The 22,837-nt window shown below is 52.8% G+C and overlaps 1 protein-coding gene across 5 annotated transcripts in view; it reads right to left on the bottom strand.

Annotated features, from left to right (window-relative positions):
- Window positions 1-1,680, bottom strand: part of TRAPPC10 (trafficking protein particle complex 10) — an 87,939-nt gene extending 86,259 nt beyond the window's left edge. For 2 of the 5 annotated variants that reach the window (XM_027583623.2, XM_027583624.2), the window contains exon 1: window positions 1,477-1,680. In XM_027583623.2, the coding sequence (XP_027439424.1) occupies window positions 1,477-1,543 (67 nt within the window). In that variant the 5' untranslated portion in view covers window positions 1,544-1,680. The remainder of the gene's footprint in view (window positions 1-1,476) is intronic. The other 3 variants (XM_027583629.2, XM_027583625.2, XM_027583627.2) reach the window with 3 other exon arrangements.
- Window positions 1,681-22,837: the final 21,157 nt, after the last annotated feature.

Genomic DNA, 22,837 nt, shown 5'->3' with positions numbered 1-22,837 from the left:
CTAAGGGGCGTGAGATATAATTAGATTCTCCCGCACTCACAAGGTGCAGGGCGCTGGGGGAGGCATTTCCAGGATCTGGATTACACTGACACCTAACAGGAAGACCACCCAGGGCAGGGCTCCTCTTCCTTGAGGCCTTGGAAAGCACGTGGCACCTGCAGGGCTCTTCCAGATCAGCCCTACATGCCCCTGTCCTCTGGGCTGAGGGTGGAGCAAGGTGCAATGTCTGGAGTAAGACATGCAGTGGACAAATTAAGAGCAGGGCAGGGGTGGGGGGAGGGGGGAACTCTTGCTGAACTATGCCAGTGTCCAAATTTAGAGGAGACACAGCCCAAATCCCTAAGGAAGTTTATCATCTCGATAGGAAGCCACAAACTTAAACCTCAAACACAGTTTCTCAGGGATCTGACAAGAAGGAGCACAGAAGTGTGTCCATTAGTCAGAAAAAGAAAAAAAGACACAGAAACAGGAGCGTGCTCAAGACCCACCGAACAGTCCGCTATGGCTTTGGGCGCCCAGATTTTCCGTAGGAAGAGTGCTTCCTTTCAAAGCATGGAAGACCACAGGAAAAAAATTAACTGAATACCTCCCAAGGTCTAAAATCCTAATAGTTTGAAACGCCTGTCTGCAAGACATCAGAATGTCAGCCAACATTTCGACATTGCCTATGACCTCCGTACTTTTCTAAGTATTTGATCCTAAAGTTACGAGGGTAAAAAGTAGGGGAAATTTTTCCCTGTAAGAGCGGAACGATCCCCCCGCGTGCGTGCCGAAGGGTGGCGCGCGCACACACACGAACCGACCGCCCAGACGCCGGGGCATCGGTCTGGCTGGCCAGAGCGTGCCCTGCAGAGCCGGGCGTTCTGGGGGCGCAGCTCGCCTCACCCTCGCAGCCGCGTCTGTAAGTGGGTTTCCCGCCCGGGCGCCCGCGGAGAAGACGCGGGAGGGGGCGCGCCCGGAGCGAGCGGCGACTCGCAGCCCAGCCCCGCCTGCAGCTGTCACGCCCGTGGCCGCGCAGCTTCCACGGCTCCGACCCACTACCCGCGGGTGGCAGCGTAGCTCCCGCACTCTTTGTAGCACTTTCCTGGGGGAAGTACAGGCGCGCGCGCGCGAAGACGGCCGCGCAAGCAAACTTGGTCCGAGCTCCCCGAGCCCCCTCCCGCGGGATCCGAGGGGACGGCGCGCGGGAGCGAGAGGTCGGCCCGCCGGCCAGGCCTGGGGCCCCCCGCGCCCCGCCCTCCGCCCCGGGGCGCGCACGGTCGGAGGGCAGCCGCCACGGCCGGCGAGCGCGTCCCGGCGGGGTCGGAGGTCGCCCCGGGGCGCGAAGGGCCCCGCCGCTGCCGCCGCCCCGGCCACACCTCCGTTCCGGGAAGCGGCCGGGTCGGGAGCGCCGGGGGGGGGGGGGGGGGGGGGGAGAGGGCCCGGGCCGGGCCGCCCGCCACGGCCGCCGCCCCCTCCCGCGCCCACGGCACTCACAGGTGACGATGGGCTTGTTCTCCATGGTGTAGATCACCGGCGGCAGCGGCTCCTCAGGGGCGTCCATGGGCGTCCGCCGTCACCGGCCCGGCCCCCCGTGCCCCATGGGCAGCCCCGAGGCCGCGCCGGGCCAGCCCAAGCCTGAGCGGCGCCGCGACAGGGAGGCCCGCCCGGCCGCGCTAGGCAGCTCCCGAGCCGGCCGCCCGCCGCCGCCCGCCGGCCGCACCACTTCCGGCCCCGGCACCGCCGCGCTACCGCTTCCGGGGCGCGCGGCTTAAAGGGGAGGCCTCCCGGCCGCGCGCCGGCGCTGCCCTCCGACCGAAAGACGGCTGGGCGGGAGAGGGCGGGCCTGGCGAGTCCCGGCGGGGCTCCCACATGCACCTCGAAGCGGAGGCCCCGCGCGGGCCGGCGGAGAGGCTGCGGCCCGGAAGCCGCACCGCCCCCCCCTCGGACAGCAGCGTTCCCTCGGCGTGGGGCGCAGCGACGCGCGGCTCCTCCCCAGGGAGGAGGTCCCCAGGGAGGTCTCCACCGCTCCCAGCGCCTGGCGACCCGGTGCGCGGCCGCGGCCCACCATGCAGATCCCCGGGACGCGGGGTCCGAGCTGCAGTCACTGGCAGCACATGGACACGGGCGCGACCCCGGGGTCACCGACAGCACGTGGACACGGGGATGCCCCCGAGGGTCACCGACAGCACCCCGGAGGGTCACTGGACACTGGCGTGACCCTGACAGGCACTGACAGCATGTGGGCCCTGGGACCACCTTGCGGTCACCAAGGAGGGGCTTGTGGACAGTGGCGTGGCAGTTGCTCACCTCTGCGGGTCTGTTCGCCCAGAACGTAGCTCTTCTTCTGTTTCCCCGACACCCAGCGCCGCAGGGGAAACAGTCAAGGCTCCAGATTAATTCCCACCGCCGGGCTGAACGGCAGTTACTCCTTGGGAAACCCCTGGTCTGGTGTTTTCTTGTTACACTGGTTTTAGGAAGGAGTATGGCTGCCATAAAGTAGAGCAAGATTATTACCTTCCTTTGGCTGCCGCCAAAGACCCTACAGCACTGCAATTACTCAAGGCTCGCCTTGGAGACCGGCTCCCCAACCCTCCGCCTCCCCCACCCCCACCCTCACCTGGGGGAGTTGGAAAGACCCGCCCCTTTCTGAATCTCCCGGACAGGTTGCCTGCGCTCCTGCTAGCACTACTTGCCTGTGTCCGTGACAACTGCGGCATGCTGGAACTGTGCGACCGGGCCTTTTACTTGTGTCCTGAACCCTCTCCCATGCCCAGCCACACACGGCCTCCCATGGAGTAAGCATGTTGTGGGCATGCCACAAAATTAAGCCCTACTTTAATGCATGTAAGTTTCTTGTGCAAGGAAAGTCGTTTTGGGGTCAGGTCTGCAGATGAAATAAACGGAATGTATGTGTGAAATAGTGTGAACAAAGCTGCTGAATGTGTGTGCATAGTGTAGCGTGTGCACTGTAGCTGGGTGAGGACGCAAAGAGCAGAGTTTCAGACAGCTGGACGCTGTGAGGCAGAGCCACAGAAGGAACTGAGGAGGGGTGCAGAGCCAGAGTCTGCCTGGGGATTCCCTATAAGTCCTTGGCCTCGGCTGGGTTCAGCAGGTGTGGGATGAGGCTCCACAGGGCTTACCAGAAAGTGGCTGTGACAGAGTCAAGCATGGCACAAGGAGTAGAGGTCAAGCAGTGCTGCGGGAATGACCTCATTGATACCTCACTCCCAGGACATTCCGCTGAGACCCTAGACGGAGGACCATGTGCCCAGGGGTCAGCCCACTTTACCTGTGAAGGCCCAGATGAGTATTTTCAGCTTTGCAGGTCATATACAGTTTCTGTCTTACATTTTTCTCTGGGACTTTTAAAAAAGCAATTATTTAAAAATACAAAATCCATTCTTAGCTCAAGGGCCATATGAAAACAGGGCATGGCCCACATGTGGCCTGTGAGCCATAGGTTGCCAATCCCCGACCTTAAAACAGTACAAGGCAAAGCCTTGACAAAATCTGCAGGACATACAGCCCTCAGATTTGAATCTTGCCAAGTTGGTGGGGCTTGCGGACACCTTGAACATTCCTCGGATCCAACCTAACAAAAAGCATAAAACTAAGCCTATACAAAGTCAAGGTGATAAAGATAGTAGTTGAATTGCCAGCAAGAACTAAAGTCAAGACTCTTCTGTGGAAGATGATCCATGGTCTCTACGACTCATGATTTACCAATGCCCAACATATACGAAAAAATCACTATACCTAAAAAACCAGAAAGTGTAAACCATAGTCAAGAACAAAGTAGTCAATAGAAACCAGCCTCCGGATGGCCCAGATATTGTCTTCACAGATTAAGACTATAAAGCTGCTGTAATAATCAGCATGCTCAAAGAAGTAAGGGGATATAAGCTCTTAATGAGTAAAGACAGGGACTCACAGCAGAGTAAGAGAAAGTTTAAAAATAATCAAATGCAAAGTCTAGAACCGAAAAGCAGTTACTGAAATGAGAATTTCCCTGCATTGGCTTAACAGTAGGTTGGAAATAGCAGAAAGAGTCAGTGACCTTGAAGAGAAATCAATACAAATGATTCAATCTGAAAAAGAGAAAAAAAAATGAAGAAAAATGAACAGAGTCTTAGAGACCTATGGGACAATATAAAGTGGCCTAACACCCGTGTGTTAGGAGTCCCAGAAGGAGGAGGCCATCAGAATGTGGCAGATTTATTTGAAAAGATAATGGCCCAAAATCCACAAATTTGGTGGAAAAAACCTCAACTTATTGGTCAAGAAACTCAGCAGAGGGTGCCTGGGTGGCTCAGGTGGTTAAGCTTCAGCTCAGGTCATGATCCCAGGGTCCTGGGATTGAGGGCTCCCTGCTCAGCGGGGAGTCTGCTTCTCCCTCTGCCTCTGCCCCTCACCCACTCATGCACTCTCTCTCTCTCAAATAAATAAAATCTTCAAAAAAAAAAAAAAAAACAAAACTCAGCAGAACCTCAGTAGAACACATGCGAAGAAGCTTATTTACAGGAATATCACAAACTGCTAACAACCAAAACAGAATATCTTGAGAGCAGGCAGTGAAGAAAGACGTTACCCACTGGGGAACAATGACAAAAATTTCCACTGAGTTCTCGTCGGACAGTATCAACCAGAGAACCAATGGTATAAACCCTCAAAGTGCTGAGTTTTTTAAAACGTAACCCAAAACTCTATGTCCCACAAAAAAATTCTCTAAAAATGAGGGCAGAGAAAGATGTTTGCAGATAGAATGCTAGAATCCGTGGCCAGCAGGCAGGGTACTACAAGACCTGGTGAAGGATGCTCTTCTGGGTGAGAGGAAATGATACCAGGTAGACGGTAGGAAGTGGGGCTCCGGAAACAATCAACAACTACGTAAACGTAAATTGTTAGGCTTTTTTCTTCTTTCTGTAATTCCCTTAAAAGACAGCTGTTTAGGGAGCCTGGGTGGCTCAGTTCGTTAAGCAACTGCCTTCGGCTCAGGTCATGATCCTGGAGTCCCGGGATCGAGTCCCGCATCAGGCTCCCTGCTCAGCAGGGAGTCTGCTTCTCCCTCTGACCCTCCCCCCTCTCGTGCTCTCTCTCTCTCAAGTAAATAAATAAAAATCTTTTTTAAAAAAAGACAGCTGTTTAAAACATACACAGTGATGTTGTGAGATGGGTTTAGAATGGATGTGGTCGTGACATGCTCGCCACGTGACGCCACGACAATGCTCACGCAGAGGATGGGTGGGTCAGGGATGGCACGTGTGTGTGAGTTTATTACACCCACAAAGTAGGAGATTTCAGGTGTGAGTGAGAAGCTAGAGAGGAGAAGGCTCGGGAATGAAGAGAGAAGACTGAAGTGAAACAATACTGACTCAATGGAATTCGACGGAAGAATACTTATATTCAGCCCCAGAGCAAAACCCCTAGAAAAAAAAAGAAGTAATTGGAAAGGATTTGCTAAGAAGCCAATAGAAAAAATAAAGTAGAATAGTATAAAATACTTGATTAATTCAAAACAAGGCAGGAAAGGAACAGCAGAAGAGTAAAGAACAGGGAAGACCAACCCAAGTGGTTATCACACGAAAAGATGATCAGCATCCAACAGATATGAAGGAAAGGTAAATTAAGGTGACAATGACCTATCACTTCACATCTACTCAAATAGCCAAAATAAACATTTTTAAAATGTTCAGTCTTTTTTTTTTTTTTTTTTTTTTTTTTTGGAAAGAGAGCACATGTGAGTGTCAGGGGGAGGGGCAGAGGGAGAGAGAATCTCAAGCCGACTCCCCACTGAGCACGGAGCCCAACTCAGGGCTCAATCTCATGACCCTCAGATCATGACCCGAGCCGAAATCAGGAGCCAAACACTTAACCCACTGAGCCACCCAGACGCCCCCAAAATAAAAATGTTTTAAAACCTGCCAATACCAAGTGTAGACACCCAGGGCAGGCCTCCATGCACCAGCCTGTGGTCCTGGAGACATAGTTCAGAGACTCCAGGAAAACAGACACTAAGGATTCTCCCTGATGACCCCACAGACACCATGTCCTGGCCCCATGCCTGGCTCTTGTTTGCAAGGGTTCTTTTCTTCTTTCTTTTTTTACAGTTCTAGAAAGTACTTTTTTGTAGTACAGTTGACACACAGTGTTACATTAGTTTCCAGTGTACAACATAGTAATGTAACAATTCTGTCGATCAGGCTGGACTCTCCACAGTGCAGCCTCCATCAGTCACCACACAGTGCTCTCACACTGTCATTGACATATCCCCCATGCTGTGCTCCGTAACTGGAGCCCGTGCTCCCACTCCCCTTCCCCCATTTTGCCCATCCCCCCACCCTCCTCCCTGTAGAGGACAGTATGGAGGTTCCTCGAAAATGAAAAATAGAATTACCATATGATCCAATAATTCCACTACTGGGGATTTACCCAGAGAAAATGAAGACACGAATTTGAAAGGATAGGTGCACCTCAACGTTTAACGCAGCAATACTTATAACAGCCAAGATATGGAAGTTTCCTTTCCGGAGGGATGGTAGGGAAGGGCAAAACTCCCCGGCTCCATTGCAACCAGCCTCCGGCTAGTGAGCCGTAAGGGGACTCCCGGGCTCTTTTCCCTCTAAGCAGACCTACCAGAACTTTCTTTTCACACGGGAATTTAGAAAATGCTTGAATTCAGCACAAATACTGGTTTAGCAATTCCTTTTAATAATGGTGAACATGATGCTATTCCTATTAATCAATGTCTGTTCTTTCTCCAGATCATTTTCTCCTGAGACAGCATTTGTTTTTTTTAAAGGTTGCTGGAACTTGTGCCCAAATGGTCTTTCCTGGTAGCCCATTACATTGTCTCTAGGCTCCAAAGAGCCTGTTACATTATGTATTGGGATATTTCATGTGCTGTGGCTACAGGGAAGGTCCACAGTGTTTGCTCTGTCCCACCGCTCAGGTCCGGTCCACAGAGACCTGGGCGGAAGGAATGGCCAGCCAGCAAATGTTCATAGCAAGCTGATACATAGTAGCCACAGACCGGAAACGACCCAGATGTCTGCTGCTGGGTGACTAGTTAGACACACCATCCGCACATGGAGCACTACACAGCAATCAAAAGGAACATGCTGTTGGCAGGGGCAGGGACCTGGGTGGGCTCGAGAGAACGGTGCTGAAGGAAGAAATCCCACCCCAAAATGTCACACGCTCTGTGATTCCATTATAGAACACTCTTGAAATGACAAAATCACAGAACTGGAAAACAATGGGTTCAGGAGAGGGTGTGGGGTAAGCAGGGAATGGGTCTGAAGAATCCTGGTGGGGACGGATCGTGCTGCATCTGGGAGGTATCAGTGTCACCGTCCTGGTCGAGGTGGGCACCAGAACTCTGCCACGTGTCACCTCTGGGGAGAAAAGAGGGAAAGGACAACTTACAACTGCACTCAAAATAAAAGTTTAATTTAAAAAGCCAACTGATTGGGGCCCCTGATGAGCTCAGTGGGTTAAGCTTCAGCCTTCGGCTCAGGTCATGATCTCAGGGTCCTGGGATCGAGTCTTGAGTTGGGCTCCCTGCTCAGTGGGGAGTCTGCTTCTCCCTCTCCCACTCTGTGTTCTCTCTCTTTCTCTCTCTCTCTCTCTTTCAAAATAAAATAAACATCAAAAAAAAAAAAAAAAAACCAACTGACTTTAAGTAGTAACACGTGAGTCTCCAAAGAATCCACAAGGCGAATTGTGTGATGCTTTGACCATTTTGCCCCACGCCCTCTCCTCTGTGATGGCGCTTCGTGCGCTGGTGGCGGGATGAGGAGCATCTCCAGGGACAGCCCTGCACCGGGGCAGGCAGCCTGGTCCCGGCCCTCTGGGCCACAGGTTTCTCTGCATGCAACCGAGCCATCTACGAATTATATCCTTGGTGGGCAAATAGTCCACCAAAGTAGACGTAGGAACAATTCCATGGAGAAATAATCCACCTCGTGAGTAATCAAGGAAATGCCATACAAACATTTTTTTCCTACTAAATTAACAAAACCCTGGAGGGGTGGGGAGAGCCAAGGAAGGCGAGGGTAAAACAAACAGTCCAGCGTGCTGGAGTGGGGGCATCGGTAGACTCCCTTTTATGAAGCCACCCTTTTATGAAGCAGTGATCACGTTCCATCGTTTGAGCCCGCAATTGCACTTCTGGCTCTCTTTAAGGAAACAGTCTCTCCCCAACCTGGGTGGAAAAAACACCTGCTGTTACCATCCAGTTAACGCGGGGCAGTGGCGGGGGGAGACGGCGGGCGGAAGGGCGGAGCTGGGGTGCACGCCGGGCCCCCACCCCTCCTGGTAACTGCCACCGTCCTTGTGCGTTGTTTGCATCAAGAACGCACTCTCGGCGTCCCCTTGTGCGAAGACAGCACCCCCTTCCCAGGTTTGACTCTGCATAATGTGACTCAAATAATCAGGAATAATGAAGTCAGGCCTGGCGCTGTGGATGACATTTCCGGACATTCTGCTCAGTGCTCCTATGTTTAGCTCAGTTGCCTTTTTCTTGGCTTCCTGTCAGCCTGGATTCTCGCTTTCTCCTTTCAGGCTGAGGTTATCCCCTGAGAGGCCTGCCCGGCACCTGTGTCCTGCTCAGTGGAGGCAGGAGGCAGGGGCAGGAGCGGCCACCTTGCTGGAGACCCTCACTGTCCTGGCTGTTCTCACGCCCAGGGAGCTGCCCCCTGTCCTGGGGGCAGACGCCCACCGTGGCCTGCCTTAGCCACGCCAGTGGGGCCGACACCACGTGCCAGCCCCTGGCACATCTAATGTCGGGCTGGGGGCAGAAGAGGGCAGCAGGAGGCACGTGCTGGTTCAGGGCTCACCTCCAGAGGCACCAGAACTCCGCTGGGATCATTGGGCTGGGTGGTGTCAGCTAACCCAGATTTCTGTTGTCTCTTCCCACCGAGCCAGCACAACGTAACACTGTCCAATCACAGGGGCTGACGGGGGCACCCAGGCTCTAGTAGACACGCTGGGGGCCCCAGGCCACCTGCCCACAGTTCAGTCTCATCCGTGGCAGCTGGATGGCCTGGGTGCTCATGGGGTCCCACCTCCGGGACTTGTTGGGGGCTCCACTTTCCTGCTCCAGACCCGGGACCTTCTCCGAGGGCCAGAACGGGAAGTACCAGGAAGTCACCACCAGCAGGCCCTCCCTTGAGTGGGTGGACAACTGTGCAAGCCTCCCTTTCTCAGAGCGCATCGTGCGTAGTTCCCGAGGGGCCCCATACCACTGAGCCCGAGGACACGGCCAGCACGGAGACAGCCACTGCGGCTCTTCACCCTGCCCTTCATCACCCTCCCCGTGTCCCCCTCCTCTCTCTGGGGCCCCCAGCAAGTAAACCACCGGCACCCAGCACCCGAGTCCCCCCAGGATGCAGCCAGTCAGTAACCGATGCAGTCCTGCTGCGCACACCCGCTGCCCCACCACCAACCCCAAGGTCTAAACCAGGTGCATCCACGGTCTGGTTACTGAAAATCAATGATTCATTTGCTTTTTAAAAAATTGTTTAATTTAAGATTGAATTTAATTAACATATAGTGTACTATTAGTTTCAGAGGTAGAGTTTACCAGTTCATCAGTTGCATGTAACACCCAGAGCGCATTCCATCCTGTGCCCTTACCTAAATGCTAAAGGTTTAATACTCTGCCCCAGAACTTGCCCAGCTCAGAGGATCGCGCCTAATAAACGCTTCATTGTGGACGTCGAGTACTTGATTGTTAGTCACAGAAAACCCAGTTTCTCCCTGCAGCTTTTAAATGAATAAGGAGGACCACAGCCCTGAAGGGCCGGTGGCTACCCTGGCCAGGCTGCTGCGTGCCCCAGCCCCGTTCTGGCGGGCCCTGAAGGCCTCCCTCCAAGGGGCCAACCAGCTGTCTCTGGCAGACCCGGCCGGAGCTCCAGATGGCTTTTGAACCGGCTGACAGGGTGTTTGTTGTGCCCGTGGATGGCTCGCCAGGGCACGTCCCTCCTGCCCTGGCCGCGGCGGGCACAGCAGCACCAGGTGGGAGGCCTGAGTCGAGGGGCCTGCTGCTCCCCCTGTGCCTCTTGCCCTTGGCCCCGAGGCCCATCAGCAGCGCCCCACCCCCACCCCGGAGCCCTCCCTGCGCCCTCCTGCTTCTTCCTTTGCCGGGATCACTGCAGACCCACCCAACCAGCGAAGAGGGTGAGGGGAAGGAAGCCCGACGACATCCTGGCGTTCCCAGCCCTAGCGCCTGTGCCTTCCTGGCTTCCGCGTCGGGGAAGGAGTTCCATCGTTATTTAGGCGCGTTCCCATGTGCCATGGCCGGGGACACAGAGAGAAGGGCTGACCCTGCCGGTAGGAGGAAATTTACTCGACCTCTCCTAGCCCAAGGCGGAACCAGGACGAAAAGGAACCGTATTCCAGGCCGAACTCTGATGAGTAAGGTACGCATGGGGGAGACTTTCCAACCCCGCCGCAGGGGCGCCACGTCTTCCCGGCACCGGCGCGCGGAGCACTGATGGCCGGTCAACTGAGCGCCCGCGGGAGCCCCGCAACTTTCCAAACTCCAGCCACCTCTTCCCCTCGTAACTCGAGGGTACCGGAAACTGGTAACAAAATAAGGACACCAAACAGCCTTTCTACTTGGAATCTACAAATTTTCTCAACAGCTCCCGGGTCACAGGGCAACTACCAACCGGACTGCACAACTCGTGCGCACCGACGAGAGCACTGCGCTGCGGGGCCCGCGGGCCGCGCCTCGTGGAAAACACGGGGCCTTAGATGCGGACATACGAATATATTGGAAAGGGAGAGAGAAAATAAACGAATTCAGCACCGGCCTGGAAGGCTGGAAAACGAAGCACAAACTCGATGGCCCGAGAGCAGACGTCAGGGGTGAGAAGCTGGGGAAGGCGCCGCCGGGCACCGCGGGAGGCGGGGCTCGAAGCTGGCCGGCAGGACCCCGGGAGAAGGGGCCGATCGCCCGGCGTAACCACAGAAATGAGGACAAGTGGCTTTAAGTGCCTCATCTGTACTGATTTAATTTAAGCAACTATTTGTTTAAAATAAATCTTAAAGTGGGATGAAATTTAATTTTCTAGGGGAAAAAAATGAACTCTGGAAAATAAAGACTAAACAGATGATTTCCAAATAATAGAGAAAGTTGTTAAAGCTGCTCCTCCCCAAAAACAGCCCCCAACTCAAACGGCTTCCCAGGGAAAATCCACCATCTCTAAACTACCCCACCGCAGAGAAAAAGAGGGAGGGGCACCTGGGTGGCTCAGTCAGTTAAGCAGCAGGAGCCTAGGGTCCTGGGATTGAGTCCCGCATGGGGCTCCCTGCTCAGCGGGAAGCTTGCTTCTCTCTCTCCCTCTGTCCTTCCTGCTTGCGCACATTCTTTCTCTGTCTCAAAGAAATAAAATCTTTTTAAAAAAAGAAAGAAAAAGAGGGAAAACTTACAACTCTTTTACATTAAGGAAGTATAATATTAAAGCAAAACCTAATAAAGGCTGCACAAAAAAAGAAATCTAGCAGCCAATGTAATTTACAAATATCAATACAGAAGTCTTGAAATATTAGCAAGTAGAATCCATCAGCACGCTATAATCTATCACCAGATGGAGTCTGTTGCAAAAGCCAAGAGGTGAGTTAATATTAGAAAATCCGCTAATATAACGCATCACAGGAATAGATCTAAGGAGTAAACCCTTAGGATTATCTCTATTAACTCAGAAAAGGCATTTGCCAAATTCAACAGTCATTCTTGAGTTTTAAAAAATGCTTAATGAAATAAGAATAATGATGGATTCTTCCGTAATACAACATGTGTAACATGATAGTCATATAAATACCAGCCCGCAAGTTAGCTCCATGCTTAATGCAGAGGCTCTGGAGTTATTCCCTTAAAGTCAGAAACAAGACAGGGATCCCTGCACCACCACTGCTGTTTAACATTGCATGAGATACTGGCAAATGGTGCAATTAGACAAGAGAAAGAAATTAGAGGCATAAAAACTATTACCAGTTTGGGGCACCTGGGTGGCTCAGTCGTTGGGTGTCTGCCTTCGGCTCAGGTCATGATCCCAGGGTCCTGGGATCGAGCCCCGCATTGGGCTCTCTGCTCAGCGGGAAGCCTGCTTCTCCCTCTCTCACTCCCCCTGCTTGTGTTCCCTCTCTCGCTGTGTGTCTCTCTGTCAAATAAATAAAGTCTTTAAAAAAAAACTATTACGTTTGGAAATTAGATGACTGATAAAGCATCCATCTTATTTATTTATCTTTTTAAAGATTTTATTTCTTTCTTTTTGCGAGAGAGAGCACGAGAGCATGAGCGGGGTTGGGGGGAGCAGGTGGGGAGAGGGAGAAGCAGACTCCCCCTGAGCAGGGAGCCCGATGTGGGGCTCAACCCCAGGACCCTGAGATCATGACCTGAGCTGGAGGCAGACGCCTAACCAACTGAGGCAGCCAGGCGCCCAAAGCATCCATTTTAAATAAGCACAAGTAATAAGAGAATTTAGTGGGTTACCTATAATATTAAAATTAATCTGCATTAATTAATTAGTACCCTTCATATATGTCTACAGTGATTGATAAATAATGCATGTGTCTGTGTATGTGTGCACGTGCATACCGTACAAAAGATATGGGGGAGAGGAGCCCATAATAGCAACAACAAAAAGAGGAAATGTTGGGGCATATATGTAACAATCAATGTGTAAAACACATATGGGGAGAACCTTCCAAGACCCCAAAGTTGGCTTGGCCAGATAAAAACACAAACCACGCTCTGAGCTGGGAGGGCGTACAGTTCTAGATGGGCAACTTTCCCTAAGCTGATTTCTAAATTTAATGCAATCCTTATAATCATAAATATCAACAGGTTAATTTTTTCTATACCTAGAAAGGCTAATTTCAAAAATGGTATTAGAAATAAACAAGAAAGGATAACCAGGAAGATTCTGTGAAGGAGGAGTAATGTGCATGCTCTACGAGGTAGTAGAGCCTTCCCAAATGCTTAGCAACTGACATGAGGTGGTATGGACGGTGTGCTGCCCACAGACCCGCAGAACGATGTCACGCAACGAGAAACAGACCCCAGTACATGTGGGGGTTTAGCGTGTGATCAAGTTGGAACTTCAAATAAAAGGTGAACATGGACTTAAAAGAAAATCTTTGGGAAGTATTAGGAGAGCCCAGGACCGAGACATTGAATAAAGAAGTATAAATTGTATTTTTGTTCTTTTTACGACTGTTTTCAGGAGTAGGGCCGCATTAGTTCAACGGGACAAACATTTCTGCCCATTTATCACCACCACCGCCCAGGCTCACCGTGTAGCAGTGATTCTGATTCAGCACAGCGATTTACCAACCGCTATCGAGTAGTGCCTACCTGTGCTGGGGGTTTACATATGTGTATCTCATTGAATTCCAGCATATGCCCCCACTTCATTGCTGTAGATCTCATTATCAAATGGAATTAATCCTAATCTCATAGAGCTTTGCTGAGATATTTCACCAAAATATTGATGATGATTATTATCAGATATTTGAAAATGAGTCAACACAAAGACAGGCACTTAATACATTTTGTTTGGACTACCAAGTACCCAATTGGAAGAAGATCCGATTAAATCCATCCTTATAACTCTACCCCAGGATACGGTTCAGGGAGGTCGAACATTGGCCTGTAGAAAGTGAAGCCATGAAATTGTTAGAAGAAAAGACGGTGAACTCCTCTAACCCTGGAGTGGGGAAGGCCTTTCTATGACGTGTCAAAATCCAGAGACCAAAAAATAAAAGACTGATAAGTCTGACTATAAAAATAAAAAGATATGCCTGGAAAAAAAAACATAAGCAAAGTCAAAAGATAAACAAGCTGAAAAAAAAAGGGGAAGTATAAATCACAAAGGATGAATCTTCCTAACGGACGATATATAAAGAGCTCCTGAAAATCAAGAAGAAAAAAAACAACCCAATAAAAATAGGTAAAGATGTGAGTCCCCCACCCCTGACTTCAGATGCCAATCACAATCAGCAGGTCCCAGCAGACCCCACTTCTGACCACCAGCTACAAATCAGGGTTCCCACGACCCCTCCTCGGGTCCGACGGATTTGCTAGAGCGACTCATAGATCTCAAGGAAACACGTTACGGGTTTGTTATATAATAAAGGACGTGATAAAGGGTGCAGATGAACAGCCAGTTGGAGAGGCATATGCGGCGGGCCCGGGAGGGTCCCGAGCACAGTAGCTTCTGTCCGTGGAGTTGGGATGCGTCACCCTCTCCGTGTGGACGTGTGCACCCACCTGGGAGCTCTCCGGATTTACGGGGGTTCCTCCCGGAGGCCTGCGATGATGGCTCATTGACTCCATTCCCAGCCCCTCCCCCTCCCTGGAGAACTGGGGGGAGGGGCGGGGTGACCTGAAAGTTCCGAGCTTCCAGTCACCGCTGCTCTTTCTGGGGACCAGCCCCACCCAGGAGCTCCCCCGAGTCACCTCATTAGGACAGACGATGCTCCGAGTGCCCTTGTCACGTGGGGAATGAGGAGGGCCCCAGGAGCGCTGTGCCGGGCCGCGGGGCCAGAGACCAGTGCAGACGTTCCCTGTGATCTCACACTCATCAAATTGGCAAAAGTGTAGATTTGACAGCCCACCTGGGGTGATACCATGGGAAACAGGCCTGTCTACACTGCTGGTGGAAGGACAAAGTGCAGCCAGCCTGTGGGTGGGGATTAGCAGAGTCATTAAGTTGCAAGGATCACACTGCCAGCCCCTGAGCATCCCAGGGGGCCTGGGGGGAGGGGGACGCCTGCAGACAGGCCCCGGGACACTGGGACTTCTCCCTGTGTCCTGGGCTATATGCTGAGTGTATTAACTACTCGGAGAAATGAAGCGGACTGTCTAACCCCTCCTATCATTTGAGAATACTCCTGGGAAAGGGGTGATTGTTCTCATCGGAACTTTATGCAGAGACATTCTAACTAAATAAAGCCAGCCGAGTTTGCGGTTCTTTATAATAAAGAGGTGCCTTCAGGGCTTTCTTTTTTTTTTTTAGTTTTATTTATTTATGTGACAGAAAGGGACACAGCGAGAGAGAGAGCACAAGCAGAAGGAGTGGGAGAGGGAGAAGCAGGCTTCCCGCGGAGCAGGGAGCCTGATGCGATGCGGGGCTTGACCCCAGGACCCTGGGATCATGACCTGAGCCAAAGGCAGATGCTTAACAACTGAGCCACCCAGGGGCCCCTCAGGACTTTCTTTAAAATCAGGTAGGCCCTTTCCCACGAGGCTAGGCTCCTGTGTCCCTGGGTCCTGGTTACTCCTGGTAACCATGGAAATGGCTGCAAGCAGACTTTCCTCAGGCAACAGTCCCTTGCACTCAGGGGTCCTGGGCCCGTGGAAGCCCCTCGAATTCCCTGCAAGCCAGTGTGCTCGGGCCTCCGTTCTACCACTGGAGGTCCAGCCCTGCGGCTCTGTGTCGTTCCCCTTTTAGTATATGTGCTGCTGAAGTGAGCGCCAGGCACGTGAATCTCCTTAGATGCTCGGTGTGGTTTGGAGGGTTGGAGAATAGGGGCATTCCTGAGAACAGAGGTGCTGGGCTGTAGCATGTTCCAGAGACACCGGGCACACGTCCCCACGCCGCCCCACCCAGGGCCTCCACCGTGCACGCAGGGAAGCCAAGCACACACATTCCCAGCCACGCGTCAGCCTGCGCTGTTTGCAGGACAACGTGCTGGCCGGTGAGATGCAGGTGGCCGTCTCCTGGGCCAGACAATGGCCGTCACCTTGTCAAGCTGCTGAGCCAGGTCACTATGGGCTCCTGTCACAGGAGAACATGACCCTGTCCTCATTTAGGCCTCTGTTCACTGGTCTCTGGCCGCTCGCAGCCAAGGCCTCCGGCTGCAGCCCCCTGAGAGTGGGCGTGGCTGGGAGCGGAGGGGCCCCCGCCCAGCCAGGCTGGGTAGAAGCTCAGCAGCGTGATGACTATGTGCCAGGCACTGGGCCTGGGGCCCCGAGGTGCTGGCAGGGAGCTCCTCGCTGTGCCAGTCACAGCAACGTCCTGCCGGGAGAGGGCCAGCCCCAGACTCTGGGGCCGCTGTGGAAACCGGGGGCACAGAGACACAGCTCCTCCCTGACGGAGCTCTCCGCCCGGGAGCTCTGCCCCCAGATCCACGCATACTCTGGTGCCTCTCGGGGTTGCAAGAGCCAAATCCTGCAGTCTGAGCTGAGGCTGGCACACGCCAGGAGCCAGCTGGAGGGCGGAAGATGGGAAGTGCATCCGCGAGGGTTACTAATGAGCAGAAATGGGCAAACAGCAACCTGGGCCTTCCCAGCCACAGGATTGGTCCTGATGTCGGACAGGTGCAGACCCCGAGCCACCTATGACAGAGCTCCCGGAGACTGAAGGAGAAGCTGACTCCAGGCCTCCCTGAGCCTTTCCAGCGAGATTTTGCAGATCGATCCTCCCAAGGCCGCCGAGGATCTGGCAGGAGCCGTGGTCATGCATTTTTAAGTGGCCATTAGTCGGGGCCCCCTTCTAAATGGATTGTGTGGCCTTGGAGGCTCCGGCTGGGTAGCAGGAAGGCCCTGGGGTGTCTGCGGGACGTGGTTATACCTCCACCCAGGGTGGCCTCTGGGCCGGATCCCCATGTCCCTGCCAAGAACAGGACACTCTGCTCTCCTCACTCTGATACACCATGTCCCCAGATGACTTCTCAGGCCAGGCTGGGAAAACAAGCATCAGCATCTCCATGAACCGCGCTCTGGGCCAGGCGCTCTCGGGCCCCTAAAAGAGATTTGACTTTGGTCCCTGAATGAACTGATCTCACTCCCTACACACTTGTGAATCTGAATTCTGCATTTTTAAAAGTAAATGACACTACGGATTGCTTTGTCTTGGGGTCAAGTTCCCCTTATTTGAACAGAATTTTAATTACAAGATGTTTCTCTGATGTGAATAAAAATGGCTTCAGATGGTGAAGGGTTTCAGGCCGGACACTGACAGGTGTGCCCCCGGCTTCCTCTCCGAGCATGTCCCTGGGCAGTCGGTCGCCTTACAGCAGCTGTGCTGAAAATCAGGCCCAGGATCTGACTGTAAGGATGAGACTCTCTCAGTCTGCGCACCACTAAAGGGTTTCGGGATGTGGGAATTCCAGGGCTAACACGAAGACAGTCTCTGGAAAACTGGGCTGGTCGTTGACCTTAAGCAAAAGGGAAGCAGGGACAGCTGGGTGAAGCGTCTGCCTTCGGCTCAGGTCATGATCGCAGGGTCCTGGGATCGAGCCCCGCATCAGGCTCCCGCCTCGGCGGGGAGCCTGCTTCTCCCTCTCTCACTCCCCCTGCTTGTGTGCTCTCTCTCTCTCTCTCTGACAAATAAATAAATTAAATCTTAAAAAAAAAAAATCAGAAGGGAAGGAGAGCTGCAATGCGCAGGTGTCCTGTGCTAAGGACGAGGCCCTGTTAGGAACAGAATAGGACCTGAGACTCAGGGCGGTGGTGAAGTTTACTAGACAAGCCTGAGAATCTTGAACTCCGAATGCCCCCGACCTGTGGGCTAACAGGAGCAGCCCCCCTCCCCCACAGGCAAACTGCCCCCCTTACCTGGAGGGCCACAGACACCCTCACCTGGTCAGATGTCTCACAAGATTCCCCCACCCCACTGCTCTCCTCACGTACAGAATGTACAGAACGGTAACCCAGGCCTCCGCCTAGTGTTGGGAGAGAGTCAGGGCACAGGGCCCCGGGATTCTGGAGTGACGCCGTGCCTTCTGCCTCAGAGATCTTGACACTATTTGAAAGCAGCCCCTGGCATGCTCCTGGCCCCTAGTAGCTGCTGAGAGCCTTGCCATGGAACAGCATGTGAGATTGGAGCTGTCCCTCCCAGGCGAGGTACGATCGGACCCACTAGGTTGCAAAGTTGGGCAGGTGCCGCAGCAGTCTGTCATGTGAGGGCCGCGGGACATTGGGATCAAGCGGGAGCAGGCCGGAGGCACACACCCTTCTATCTCCCATGCTGCCCTGACACCTGCCCCCCGGCACACACCTCAGCCTCTTGGCGTGCTCCCCACAACTGCCAATAGAAAGAGCAGCACAGGTCTGATTCATGAGAGGCTCCGCTTGATAGGATGGTGTAGACCACGGATGTGCTGCGCTGTACCCCAGCCCAATCCACATGTGTCCTCAGAGGCCCATGGGGAGAGGAGGCTCCGCCCCCCGATGTGCAGGGCTGGAGGGGACACTGTCGCTCTCCATATAAGGGGAGAAGCAGTGTGAATGGTTTGGCTTACTAGTCATGCACCTGGAAGCAGCAACATTGGAAGGCCGGAGTCAAGGAAGTTTGGGGGAAAGGCGTCTGCAGGATGCCTTTGGGGAAGTGAATTAGTCTAGGGGGTGGCACAAAGTTTATGGGTCTTTGTGTCCCGTCAGTGTGCACCAGAGCGAGAACAGGCGCTGCAGAGGACAACCAGGCGGACAGGCGGCTCCTCCGGCAGAGGCCAGCCTTCTTCACTCTCCAGCCAGACCAGCGAGGGTACAACGGGCTCACGAGCGGAGTGGCCACAGTGCAGGGACGGAGCCTGTGTGTGGGCCGGCAGCACGAGCTCCCGCCCGCGAAGGGTGAGGCGGCTGAGTGTCCCACCTGTTCCTTTGAGAAGGGTCTTGTTCCCAAGGAGTTCAACAAGCCCCTTGGGGTCCGGCTGATGACAGGAGACGCCATCCGCGCTGGAGGGCAGCGGGTCCTCATTACCAGAGCCGACGGCAGTTCAGGCCACAGGTTGGTCTTTCCCCCCACGGTGCCTGTGCCCACATGGCATTCGAGGCCTCTCCGAGGCCAGATTTACCAGCATGGGACCTCACAGACCACAGCCTCAGGTCAAGGGACTTGTTTTATAACAAAAGAGTTGTGACCACAGAAATCACCAGTCTGTCCGATCACATCACACAGAGCAGCCAGCCTCTCGGCACTGCCGTGCCTAGTCAAGGCCCGGCAAGGGCACTGACCTTGTGGGCTTGGGGTGTTAAACCCCAGGATAGTCGGTCAACAGCTGAGTGTCCAGTGCTGTCTGCAATCATCAGAACACACCACCTGGGAACCAGGAGATAGGCGTAGGACAGGCTCCTCCACCACTGACCCCAGAAACACTGGCAAAAGTGTGCTTCTCATCTCTGCAACCTTATATCCTGTGGTATTAGAGGTGTTGATTTGGGAGGAATGTGGGGGATGCCCCCACTAAAGTTGCACTGTTACCCGGAAATAAAGCAAGGGGCACTCCTGGCCACTGTGAGTTCTTTATGCCAGTGGCCCCGTAATCACAGAAAGGAGTCGCTTCACGGAAGAGGGTCATTGTCTTGATCACACTGGCACACAAGGGCAGGGAGTATTTTTAGAACTCAGGGGATTTTCTGGGGCATCTCTTGCTTAGACATTCAGAGTGGTAATAGTATGTTTAAAATGTTTTAAGTACTAAAAGGACCGAAACCATGAGCAAGGACCGTGATACTATATGAAAAGAATCAGTATTTTTTTTTAAATCCTAGTGATGATAATGTCAAAAATAAGATTAATAAATAAAATAAAATAAAATAAAATACAAGATGGGACCCAGAAAAGAGGGTCAGAAACCCAGGGACAGAAGAGCAGGTATTAGAGTTACAGGATGAAAATCAGAGGGAACGGGGCAGAGGCGGTATGTAAACAAATGGTGGCTGGGGAATTTCTAGAATTGAAGACGGACTATCCTAAGATTCAGGAAGCAAATCAAATTTCAAGCCAGATGAAAAGAATTGCACGTGTAGACACATTGTCGCTCAGCTGGAACCACCAAAGGGAGACTTGCAAAACAGGCTGAGAGAAAGGAGAGATTACCACCTGGGCGATAAGATGGTCAGCCGGCTTCCCAGCAAGAAGAGTAGAAAGCATCAAAAGTATGGAGAGAGAGCAGTGACAGCCTCTAATTATTCCCACCACCAAACTCCCATTACAAAACCAGAGTAAGAGAAAGGGTTCCCAGAAAAACAAAAGCTGGGAGAATCTACCTCCAAGGAATCCCACCAAAGGAATTTCTAAAAGGTTTGTTTCAAGAAAGAGAATGATCCCAGAGGGAGTTCCTAAGATAAAAGACAGCTGATGAGCACAAAAACTGCAAACGTGGGTAAATCTAAGCAACCACAAACTGTATGTGAAAATAAAAGTCACAGTAATTTTAGGTGTAAAAATGGGAACGAGCGGGGCGCCTGGGTGACTCAGTCGTTAAGCGTCTGCCTTCGGCTCAGGTCGTGATCCGGGGGTCCTGGGATCGAGCCCCGCATCGGGCTCCCTGCTCCATGGGAAGCCTGCCTCTCCCTCTCCCACTCCCCCTGCTTGTGTTCCCCCCCCTCTCTCTCTCTGTCAAATAAGTAAATAAAATCTTTAAAAAAAATGGGAACGAGCTACGGATGCTGGGAAGTGTGACAGGTCACACAACGGGGCAGATGCTAGCCCCGATGAACACTGGCAGTGACCGGAAGAAGGCTGAGTCGTGGTTAACCTCAGGACTCGTCACACTAAGAAACCATGTTAAGAGGAGCCACTGAGAGAATAAATATAACGAGTAGAGGAGGAAAAGTGGGGGAAAGAAAACTTGACCGAGGAGGCAGAAAACAAACAGAAAACGCTGAATAAGATGCTGAAAATAAATCCAGTAATAAAAATAAACGTAAACGATCTAAGCTCATTGGTTAAAAGATATTTCTTTTCTTACTGGATTAAAACCAAAATTGATCAAGATACATTGTTTACAACGGACACAAAGGACAAACCCAAATTATAGGGTTTGGGTTAAAAGGAAGGACGAGTTGTATACGAGGCAAAAAAAAAAAAAAAAGTAATGTGTCACTATGTTCACATTAGATTAGATCTAAAGCAAAAAAGCAAACGGAAAAGTTCCATTCACCAAGAAAACAGAACAGCTGTGAATTCATATGCACCTAGCACTGGAAGGCAGAAATGGACAGCACCTCTAGGAGAAATGGTCCTTGTCATCTGTGCAGAGGAGACCTCACCACCCCCCTCCCAGCGATGGAGTAAAGCAGACCAGAAGAAACAAGGATTCCACGCGTCGCACAAATCAAAGTAGCAAGTTTGACTTTAGGGACACACATAAATCTGTACAGCCCGAGACGAGCATCTGGTCCTTGTGGACGAGGGACACGCATAACCTGTATGGAAAACTCCCACGGCTTTACTGGAAGACAGAAAAGACAGCTGGTACCAAGGGGCAGGAGAAGTGCCTGCACGCGGGACGGCTCAACACTGCAATGAGCGCAGCCCCCCAGTTCCGGGGAAGATCCCAACAGGTTTTCTTGATTTTTTAAATAGAACCGATGAGCTGATTCTAAAATCCATGTGGAAGAAGAAAGGTTCATGAGACGGCAGGTCGGATTTGAAGATCGAAACATGGGGGCTTCTCGAGAAGCCACGCCCAGCAGGCGTGCGCCCAGAGTCGGAGCCGCGCGCAGGGCGGCCCCACACGGGAGCCGGCGCTCTGCCCACCCCGGCTCGCACTGCTACGCGGGAAAGGTAAAATGAAATGGCATTCTTTTATTTGCCATGCCTCCAGTGCACTTCTATTAGTGAACACAATTCTGTGTGTCAAAAAGACACAGAAATAAAGGAAAAATACAAGCCAGAAATGAGGTTTTGAGAATGCATAAAATTGACCCCAAAAATAGTGCATTCAACTTACATAAAGGCAAATGTTAATTGGACTTACCGCGATGATCATTTCACAGTATATACAAATATCGAATCATTATGCCGTACACCTGAGACTAATACAATGTTATATGTCAATTATACCTCAAAAAAATAAAATTTAAAAATTAAGAAAAGCGAATGCTTATGAATTACTAAGAAAAAGGCCACCACTACAGTGGGAAATAGAGGGAAGCCCCAACAGCCCGCACGCACCTGTCACCCGCCTGGCCCCCAGAGCGGTCAGGGAGGCGCGGGCTGAGGCCGCACCTGCACTCAGCTCGGGCATGGGAACAGCGCGCCCGTTTGGGGAAACGAAGGTAGATCTGGGAGGCCAGGGCCTCACTTCCTCCATGCGGTCGGCCCACCCCCACACGGAGCCCGGAGCAGTTTGGACGTAACATTCACGGCCGCATGGCACAGGGCAGCAGGCTTCCAGCAGGAACATGGATGGACTCTGCCTCAGTCACACAAAGAGACTTGTACAGCAGCAAAGATCATCTGCAGCTCCCTGCGTGAGTCCCACACCGACCCCGGCTCAGCCACAGGCGGTGGGACAACCCGTCCGTGTGACTCCGTGTGTCCCGGGACCCGCACCTGGGGGACGCACAGAGGCTGCGCGGCGCCAGGCCGACCGGGGAAACTGTGGCGTCGGGGTTTCCTCCTGGGTTGCGGTGACACCGAGTCCATGCCCGGAAGTGCCCAGGACAGCGCGGGGCCAGCGGCGTCACCACGAGAGCATTCGCTGTCACTGCTGTTCAGGGATAAACAGACCCGCGGGAGGGAGGGTTGGGCACGACACACGGCGGGGCAGGACGCATGAGCCCGCAGTGGCTTTGGGGACGGGCACCTGGTGTTCGTCTCACTATTCTTGACGTCTTTGTGACTGTTCCAAATACCGGAGTATGTGGTTGCTTAGTTGGTGGTGCTTCGTTTTCACTTTTTTCTTCTGAAGGTGCCTCTTGGGGCTTCTTTCCAAATCCACCCCCTGTTGCCCCCACCCCAGCCCAGGCCACTGGTCTTCAGAGCAACAGAACTGTCCCCCGTGGGGGGACAGCCCAGGTTGAGGGTTCTACCCGGGGACTTGGGTTTCACTGTGACATATTCCCCGCCCTCCACCGTGCCGTGACCTTCCTAAGTCCGTTCCAGCAGCTTCT

The sequence above is a fragment of the Zalophus californianus genome, chromosome 1 (genome assembly GCF_009762305.2).
Source record: "Zalophus californianus isolate mZalCal1 chromosome 1, mZalCal1.pri.v2, whole genome shotgun sequence".
In the NCBI taxonomy this organism is placed as follows: domain Eukaryota; kingdom Metazoa; phylum Chordata; class Mammalia; order Carnivora; family Otariidae; genus Zalophus; species Zalophus californianus.
This window is presented reverse-complemented; position numbering and strand designations above follow the sequence as displayed.